This window comes from Myotis davidii, unplaced genomic scaffold (assembly GCF_000327345.1).
Source record: "Myotis davidii unplaced genomic scaffold, ASM32734v1 scaffold170, whole genome shotgun sequence".
Classification (NCBI taxonomy): Eukaryota; Metazoa; Chordata; class Mammalia; order Chiroptera; family Vespertilionidae; genus Myotis; species Myotis davidii.
The window spans coordinates 1,379,047-1,388,819 of NW_006282528.1; the positions used below are offsets into that span (position 1 = coordinate 1,379,047).

Consider the following 9,773-nt stretch of genomic DNA (forward strand, 5'->3'; position numbering starts at 1 on the left):
TTACTGTCCCGTCAGAGGCCTGGGCTACAGTGGACACTCGCCGTGCAAGTGGACGCTGAGGGAACAGTGGTTTCCCGGGGAGCCCGTGTCCGCGACCCGAGCCCCGAGGACGGCCCAGGGGGATCTCCCAAGAGGGTGTGCGGGAAGGGTTGCCCGGATTCAGGGAGCACTGCCATCCTGCCCAACCCGGGGCTGGAGGAACCCGGCTCCTCAGGAGGGGACGGAGACCGAGCTCGCTGCCCGCCCTGGGCCTTTGCAGGGCACCGCCCCCCAGAAGCGCCATTCCTTGCCCTTCCCGGCCTCCTGGGATCCTGCGGGGCTCAGCTCAGGCCCTCCTGGAAGGTTGTGTGTCGCCCTACACCCCCTTCCCCGCCCCCACCCCCCCATGGCCGCTCCACACCGCCTGGCCTCCCAATTCTCCTAAGGTCTCGGCTCCTGATCTCCCACACACACTGTCCCCAGAACCTGGCGGGGCGCCCACACCTGTGGATCCCCCACATGTTCGCTGTTCTGAAGGGGGATTGCTTTCCCCACGTGGCCGGGAGGCGGGGTTCTGACAGTCAGTGTGTGGGCACTGGCCGTTCCGTGCGGACACTCAGGTACTTCTGCCCAGGCGACGAGTGTGCGAGGCGGACGGACGGTGACCGGTGTGGAGGGGTGAGCGTCCCATCTTCACCCACATACTTTCTGGATGTTACAGACCCTTATTATGATCCACCTTGGGGAGAAATGTTTTGAACCCTGAGTCCACTCACACGCCGTCAACGGAGCAGTAACGTAGCCACAGCCCCATGAGCGAGTGAACCGCTAGCTGGGAGGCAGTTCTGTTCGAGGCCAGGACCGGGAGGGGCCGCAGGTTGCATGCGGACCAGGGAGGGGCGTACAGGAGAGAGGGAGGTCGCTGGAGGGCGCAGGGAGGGCGTGAAGTCTGTGCTTCAGGGCACGGGCCTCACCCACACGTGGGCAGCCACCTGCTGGCCGTCTGTGTGGCTCCGTCACACCGCCAGGTCCCAGCAAGAACACAGAGACATCCGTTCAGCTTTTATAGGAAGAATTTAATTATCTATACACATAACTATTCCAAAGTTGAGTTACAGTTGTTAAAGCCGCAGGCTTATATATTTATATATTTTACATTCGTATCCATGGAAATACTGAAGCGCAGGGGAGCGCGCAGCCACGCGAGCGAGGGAGGGCTCTGCGCGGCCAGCAGTCTCCAGGGGAGACACACAAACAGGTTGCTACGGTTAAAAAGTCGCTGTTAGAACTGCTAGATTGTGCTTGGGCTCCCCGCCCGTGCTGCGGGCCGTCGGCAACGGGACTTATGGAGAGCTTCCCACTAGTGTTTAGAGACACACAGGGCTTCAGCTACACCTACCACAGGCGCGGACCGTGCGCCCGTCCTCTACGCTGTAGAAATCCACAGTCTAGTTAAAAAATGTAAACATTGGAAATTAATCGCAGGGAGACGTCTATACATTCTTTCTTGTCAAGAAAATTACTTGTTCAAAGTAAGTCATTCCATGAAAAGTAACTGGGAGGAAACGCCATGTAACAGACACAAAGAGACTGTGTATACACTGTTGCTCGTGACAACCTCGATGGCATTGTCTACTGATTATGGTATGAAAACACGCCAAGTTTAAAACCCAAAACAGAAAACACCAACTCAACCCGGTAAATCTGAGCCCAAACAAAAGCCCAGGTGCTTCTCATGTGGCTACAAGGTCACTGTGCAAAATAAAACCAATGCAATTGGACTAGCGCATCGTACAAGGGAATAACGTAGTCATGGGAGAAACCACGTCCTATGTACAGGATGTTGTTACATGCTCACCAGGTACATCTGGAACACACAGACAAGCACCACACTCTGTTTAATCGCCGGTTCTACACGTCTCTGAGACACACTGACCCCCTCTGCGCTTCTCCCGCAGGGAGCCGCCCGCCCCGCGGAGCTGGTCACACTGGGCGAGTCTCAGATTCACGGGCACCTGGAACATGTTTAACAGCACATGCAGCATTCCTTGATAGTGGGTCTTTTTGCAAAACCAAAATAGCAAAGGAGTAATTTCTTTATTTATTTTATTAAAAGGCTAAAATATATATTTAAAAATAATTTTAAAACTATTGAAAGCACCTGTGCAAAGGTGGGGGCAGTCGATTTGAGTCACTAGGAAAGCCACAAAAGGACCCACTACCCTGTGTGTTTGTAATTTTTGCTTCTATCTCTGCAAGTAGTAACTCCACGTTGCCATCACATGCAACTAAGGTCAAATGAGGTAAACTGCTCTGCAGTGAGTTCTTCTACTCAGAAGGCAGTAGGTGATCATGCTGGAAGTCACATGATCAAGGCTGCATCTCCCATCATCCCTCTGGGCAGTGATATGGGATAGTGGGTCTCTTTGAGGACTTTCAAGCCTGAGGGGGGGATGGACAACATATGATTCCTAGAAAAAGGAGGAAAACAACACATAAGCAAAACAAAACAATGAGCAAAATTCAAGCTAGGAGAATGAGTCAGGCGTGTACACAGCGTAGTGCCAAATGATTTAAAAAAAGGAAAAGGGGGGCGGGGAGGGACGGGACATGCTACGGAAGGAAAAAAAAATAAAAGCAACCCCACAGGTAGGTCTGCATGACAGAAGGTCTTCAAAGAGACTGCGGAGGAGGGGCCTCGCCTGCGCTGGGCGGCCGGCGGGGTCAGAGCAATGCTGCATGTTCGACCGCGAGGCGCGAGGAGGGGCCGGGCCCCGCACTTACATTGCTGGCTCGGGTCCGTGTCCGTGGTCAGCTTCACGTAGTTGGACGGGAAGAGCCCCACGTGCCCGCCGGCCTCGCCCTTCCACCAGTCGGGGTCCTCCTTGCTGAGCACGCTGATGAGCTGGCCCTTGCTGAAGGCCAGCTCGTCGTCATTCTGCGCGGTGTAGTCGTACATCCCGATCACCTGGCACACTGCGGGAGGGGGCAGGCGTGAGCGCTGGGCACCGGTTAGCCTGCCCTTTCCCCGAGGACGGGCTCCGTACGGTGTGAGCCACAGAGCTAGACCGAGGGCTCAAAATCCGGACATCGGCACCCTTTCACACGAACGCTTCCGTTTTTCTAACATGTTCCTCCTGTCACGTTCACTTGTCAGCAGAAAACGCAGTGACAGTGGGAGGCGTGTGTGGACGGCCCCGAGCAGTGGGACCCTTCAGACGCGGCCTCCGAGCCGGCCACGGGCCCGGCTGGCCAGGGCTTCCCACAGGGCTCTCTGTGGGCTGTTTGCTGTTAAGGTGGAAGGTACTGACCATTTGACTCCAAAAATTCCAAACCTTAGTGAAAAAGTCTGTTTTTTTTCTCTGTACCTTTGCACCTCAAAATTCTGTGTCAAAGAGAAATGTCTACATTCTAGAACGTTTCGTGCCTCATTCCCTAGAGCAGCGGTTCTCAACCTGTGGGTCGCGGTTCTCAACCTGTGGGTCACGACCCCTTTGGCGGTCGAATGACCCTTTCACGGGGGTCGCCTAAGACCATCCTGCATATCAGATGTTTACATGACGATTCGTAACAGTAGCAACATGACAGTTATGAAGTAGCAACGAGAATAATTTTATGGTTGGGTCACAACATGAGGGACTGTATTTAAAGGGCCAGAAGGTTGAGAACCACTGTCAGAGGATAAACTGCTTTCATTCTCTGCATGTGGACCCTACAGGGAAGGCTGCAGAGTTGGGCTGGAGCCTAACTGATCTTTTGTAACCAACTTGCATGTGGGTTAAGATTTTTCAAACTCTCCAGCCAATTCAATTGCATCAGCAAATTAATTAGTTCTGAGGCTTCAACCCACCTGATGCAGGGGACATGGCCAGGCCTCCCGCGGGGGGGTGGGGGGGGCAGCTGGCACCGCACCCCTCTGCCCACACAGAGGCGCAGCCAGGAGGCCCAGCCGGGGCCGGAGTCGGTCACAGCGCCTGCCAACCCTGACTGCTGGCCAAGGCCGGCCCGTTTCCATCGCGTTCCACTGGCCACACAGCACATGCAGCCACGGTGCCGGCGCGGAGTCTGCCTCTCCCACCACTGGGGCTTAGAGCCCTAATGTAGATGCCGCTCCCCTCGCCTCACCCTCACCCGGCTCCGATGCCACGGCAGCATCTAATCCGATCTCTTCAACCAGGAAGTAGCCGGCTGCTCAGCTGAGGAGCCCTGTCCCTGTCCTTTCAGGGAGCCAAGCCACCCCGACCCCACCCATAGGAAAGGTCACGGGGAGCGATTCCGTCTCGGTGACAGCACTCTACCCCAGCAGGCCTGGCCTCCAGCTCCAGCGCCCCTCCTCGCCAGGCCCCAGCCATTTATATTCACAAGTCCTCTCCATCCCTCACCCCAGGGCCAAACCTGCTTAAACAGCTGGAGGGGATCCAGGGCACAGCTGGCTTTAACGCCACGGCCTTCAGGCCCGCGGGGAGAGTTCCGACAAGGGCTCTGCTGTGCGCAGCACGAAGCTGCTTGACACTCAGTCCTTTAGGAAAACATACTCCACGTCGCAGGACACGGAGCCCTCCGCTGATGGCCCTGCGCCTGCTCAGGGGCCGCGTGGGAAGGCGGCGAGGCGCAGGGGTCTGCAGTGGGGACAGGAGTGCTCACCTGCCTGGAGTGCAGGGGGCTTGGGCGGCTCCGTGGGCGTGACCTTGCTTGTCCCAGGGCTTAAAAGTTTTACATAATTCGCAGGAAACCAGCCTATCTGGCGCTTTTTCCCACGAGCCTAAAAAAAAAAAAGTGGCGTCAAAATGTGTAAAAGGTTCACGTTCTTTCCTGGTTTGCCCTGTGACGGGCACCCGTACAGGCACGCGGAGCTGAAAGGGGGGCGCGCAGTGGAACCCCTGGGCGCACATTGCAAACCAAAGACACTGGGGCCGAGTCCAGCCGCGGCAGCAAGTCATGGTCAGCGGCCCGGGGTGCCTGCAGGGCTGGGCTGCAGGGACGCAGTGCAGAGAAGAGAGCTGCGGGCAGGCGGGCGGACGGAGCACACGCACACACACATACACACGCGCGCACACATACATGCATGCACACACATACACATGCGCGCACTCACACAAGCGCGCACTACCACATATGCGCACGCGCGCACGCGCACACACACACACACACACACAAGCACGTGCACTCATACACACACACACACACACACAGGAACTAAAAGTACAGTGAGGCAGAGGTGGCTTTGGACACACAGAACCTGCCACTGGACCTTACGGCCAGATGGAGAGCTGCAGGGGACCCTCTCGCTAACTCTCTGGCCCAGCTCTCACCAGCTGAGTCACCAGCTGGGTCAGGAACCCAAACCATTTGTATCATCTTCAGAAGAATCCTGCTGCGGGCGGGCCGAAGCTCAGTCCCCAACAGATTCCGACACTACGGCACATCTCCCGCTACCCAAACGCAGGGTCACTCTGTGAGGAAACAGTGTCCTTTGTGCCTGCGTAGTCCCACCTGGACAGGAGTTCACACCACAGGACAGGCACCCACCTGCAGCTCTCCTTCCCACCATCCACCTGGGTTCCTTTTTCGGATCAGAATCAGCTGGCCCGGGGCCAGGGTGAGCTGCTCAGGGCCGGTGGCCGTGTAGGAGGCAATGACCTGGGCTATTTCTGGAAAACAAGAGGAGACACGGCGCATGGTCAGTCAGGAGGACATTCTAAGGAGACACAGCCACACCCAGCTCACAGGTTCACACCATCAAAGCCAACCTCGGGGCTCGTCTTCTTCCAAGGGAAGGCGCACCCATCGCCCCATCCCAGGCTGACGTGGAAGGACCCAGTCACCTCGGAACTTCCCAGTTTCCTTCCACAAGCGGCCCCCCCAATTCCAGCACTTTCCGTCCTAGCCCCTCCCTCAACAGCTGGGCCTCCTCTGTCCCATGTGCCCTCTGCCTGCCCTCTCCCCACAGCACTCAGCACCGCCCACTCACGGACAGGCAAGCGACCAAGGGACAAGGGGAGAGCAGCCTGTCTCCTGCAGGACCCCTGGAGCCTGGCTCTGCCCAGTTCGGCTGCAGCTCAGGGCCGCACCCCGCCCACAGGCCGTGTCCGGAGCTCACATGCGAGGGTGACCCTGAATATCGGCAGGAATCGTGTCAATGCAAATGACTGCTTTTTGTTTTGAGTTAAAGGACGAACATGGAGTAAAGGTGGGGAGTTTGCGCAAAAACAAGCCAGTACAGAAAAATGCAAACAGTCCTCTCCCTGACTGAGCACGTCAGGGGGACAAGCCCAGCAGCAGCGCGGCGCTGGGAGGCCACGGTGCTCGCTGGGAGGCCACGGCGCTCGCTGGCAGCGGTTCTCAACCTTCCTCATTCCGCGACCCTTTCATACATACAGCTCCTCATGCTGTGGTGACCCCCAATGTCATGGTGACAAATTGAACATAATTAAAGCATAGTGATGAATCACAAAAACAGTATGTAATTAGGTATGTGTTTTCCGATGGTCTTAGGCGACCCCTGTGAAAGGGTTGTTCGACCCCCAAAGGGGTTGAGACCCACAGGTTGAGAGCTGCTGGTCTAGAGGCACATGAGCAACCCTAGCCCTGACGACCAGAGCCCCGAGGCCTGAGCACCCCGGGCCTGAGCACCTGAGGACTGGTCTAGATCCCAAGTTCTCGGTCTGGACAAGTCCAGGCCAGTGACCTACTGGCCTCAGATGTTCCTGCGCCTCCCAGGCCTGGTGGCCAGCAGCTGCCCAGCCTCTCGCTCACCATGTGCCTGAGCAGCCGGCTGCTCCAGGGCGGAGGTAAGCCCACCCTGCCCTGCGGAGGGACAACTCAGGACAGACTCTGCCCCTCAGCCAGTGGTTCCCAACCTTCTGGCCCTTTAAATACAGTTCCTCATGTTGTGACCCAACCATAAAATTATTTTCGTTGCTACTTCGTAACTGTCATGTTGCTACTGTTACGATTCGTCATGTAAACATTGATATGCAGGATGGTCTTAGGCGACCCCTGTGAAAGGGTCGTTCGACCGCCAAAGGGGTCGCGACCCACAGGTTGAGAACCGCTGCCCTAAGCAGACACCTGAGCCAGGGCTCCCTACCTGAGCCTGAGAGACACCCCACGCAGCCTGAACCCCTCTCCTGGCAGGGGAGGCCCCCGCTGAGCACACACAGGGACACCCCCTGGCAGGGGCCCTTCAGCCTGTAACCTCCTCAGGCTGAGAGGCGGGGAGGACGTGCACACAGCCACACGCTTCCCACCTGCTCCCTCCCCTCTCGCTTCCATGAGCAGAAGCTGATGGTTTGGAACTGACGCTGAGGCGGAGGGAGGACCGCAGCTGGGCTGACGTGCGCCTGAGGAGCACCCCACGGCCCTGCGCCTGGGACCTGCACTGACCACTCGTGTCCTTTGTGGAGCCACCACTATGGCCCGGCTTCCTGAGCCCAGAGAGGGGGACCCGCAGCTCACAGCTGCCCCCCCATCTGCGGCACCACTGCCTCTCACCTGCCGCACAGCTGTGGGGTCCCCGGCCCCCGCAAGTGGAGCCACGGCCCATCTCACAGCCGGTGCAGGAGGAGGCTCCCGGAAGGGCCTGCCATGCGGGCTCCTGGCCCCAGACCAGAACCTGGGAGCGGCTGCCCAGCACATTCCCGGCCCCGAGAGGGAAGTGTGGGGGGAACTTACCAGGCTTTTTTCCTAAACTCCCTGCTTTCCCAGCAGTTCCAGCGCCCTTAAAACAGAGCAAAAGGTCTCATTTGCATACTGCAGAGTTTCGGTCATGCAACTTAAAAACGATTAACGGTGACACAGACCCGCTGAGCCCCTGCACCCCCCTCATCCCGGAAACAGCGGCACTGGGTCTCCTGACGGGGAGGAGGGAGGGAAACACGGGAGAACACGGGGCAGAGGACGCACCCCAAACACGCAGCCTGACTCTCTTCTCAGAGAAGAGAGCAGAGCAGGTGGCCTGCAGGCCCCAGGGGCTCGGGTCCCGGGTGGCACAGGCACCTCTGTCCCGGCCACGTCTACCAGGCCCACATGAGGCCCACGTCCTACACACTGTCTCATGCTTCCTGTTCACACGGTCAGTTATGAAATAGCTCACACTTAAAGGGCACAGACATCCGTAAGCCCAACGCCCAGATTTAATACATGGCAATAGCAATATTTTGCTACATTTCCTTTAAAAAATAAAAGAACTACAGTGCCAAGTCAGACACCCCTCCCCCACCCCACCTCCTCAAAAAAAATGTCAGACTGTGACGTCAGCACCTCTCCCTCAGGGTCTGCCATCTAATGTGACTCTAAGCTCTGACAGCACCCTCCTTTCTCTCTGAACTGGACGCATCACCCACATGAGCAGAACATGTGTTCCCAACTATGAAGCGCCCCAGAGCCTGGTGAACACCTTCATGGACGCTCATGGCGTGTCCAGCCAACAGGGCGGCCACCGGCCCGGCCATACTGGGCCGTACCCAGCACTTTATTCTGCATCTCTCTGCCTTTCCCCTCTCCTCGCAGTAACTTATTCCAGTTAGAACACCAGGCTCAGCACGCATAAGGAGGCACCGTGAGTGAAAACCTGTAACTTCTCTACAAGGGACACAGCTGCCACCGTCCCTTCACTCCGACTGTTGAGGCCTAACAGCCGTTTTGCAGGGAAAGCTGGTTAAGAGTTGTGCTCCGAGGGTACTTTCTTACTAACAGGTTACATGTAGCTGCCTCCCTTGCTGTGTGTATAGGCTGCGCATCCAAGGAAAGGACGCGGTGGGAACGCCCAGTCGCCTTCCAGGACAGGCCTGTCGCTAACCCCCGGACATCCCACGGAGAGGACAGCGCCAGGGGCCACGCCCACAGGGGCTCAAGTGGCTCCTGCTCCCGCTCCCTGTCCAGGCTCTGCCCCTGCCAGGCACGGAGGCCCCAGGAGAGCAGCCCCGCCCACAGCCCCGGCGGCTCTGGAATGGGGCCGAGTCCGGCCTGTGACTGGAGGGCGTTCCCTTACCCGCTGAACTATGTCCAAGGAGGGGGACGAGCTGACATAGCAGAGTCTTTAAGTGTGAAGTCATGGAGCTAAAGGTCCCAGATCTTTGGCATGGCTAGCTCTCCCAGGACTAATAATTTAAGAAGCACCTTACAACTGATCTTTTGTTTAATAAATGTCAGCGTATTTTTTTACTGACTGGCTTCAGGTGGTGTTCTATAGAAAACTACTTTATTCAAATACAAGTAACGGCTTTTGCTTTAACTCATCCAAAAGGTGAAGTCACTTTAAAGGTTGTGCAAGGTAACAGAAAGCGAGTTTAGTGTTTAGGGCCCCTAAACACCCCGCCCCCCAAATATCATCTGCGTGATGCTGGGGACCCAGGGGCCGCTGGGCTGTCCCATAGGGAGGGGCTTCCTTCCCTCCTGAGGATTCTCAGACCACAGCAGGGAACACAGAGCAAGGACGGTCATGAAGACCCGGCCTAAAACAGCCGGAAGCCAATCCCGGGCCCGAGGGGAGGGGAGGCTGGGGACGGAGGCTGCAGCGGTCACCAGGCCCAGCCTCACTCTCAGGGCAGCCGGGCTGCGGAGGCTGGGGCCCCTCTCACCCCCCACCCCCACCCCCAGCTTCGAAGGTCACAGAGAGCTGTGTCCACGCTGATCGCTGGGGAGGGGGCCCTGTGGGTGCCGATGGGCCTCCGCCTGCGTAAGCACAGGAAGCCCGAGCAGAGAGGGAGCGTGGCTGAGCGGCCGGCCGGGCCTTGCTGGTCTGTGTATGAGCAATGCTGTCCACTGCATGGACACCCTGAAACCCTTGCACA

General features: G+C 57.6%; 1 protein-coding gene across 1 annotated transcript in view; it reads right to left on the reverse strand.

Annotated features, from left to right (window-relative positions):
- ITSN1 (intersectin 1) overlaps positions 1-9,773 on the reverse strand; it is a 103,849-nt gene that overhangs the window by 28,169 nt on the left and 65,907 nt on the right. Inside the window, exons 27-30 of the mRNA XM_015560218.1 lie at positions 7,654-7,699; positions 5,509-5,630; positions 4,624-4,741; positions 2,764-2,955 (exon numbers count right to left, since the gene is read on the reverse strand). Of these exons, the coding sequence (XP_015415704.1) occupies positions 2,764-2,955; positions 4,624-4,741; positions 5,509-5,630; positions 7,654-7,699 (478 nt within the window). The remainder of the gene's footprint in view (positions 1-2,763; positions 2,956-4,623; positions 4,742-5,508; positions 5,631-7,653; positions 7,700-9,773) is intronic.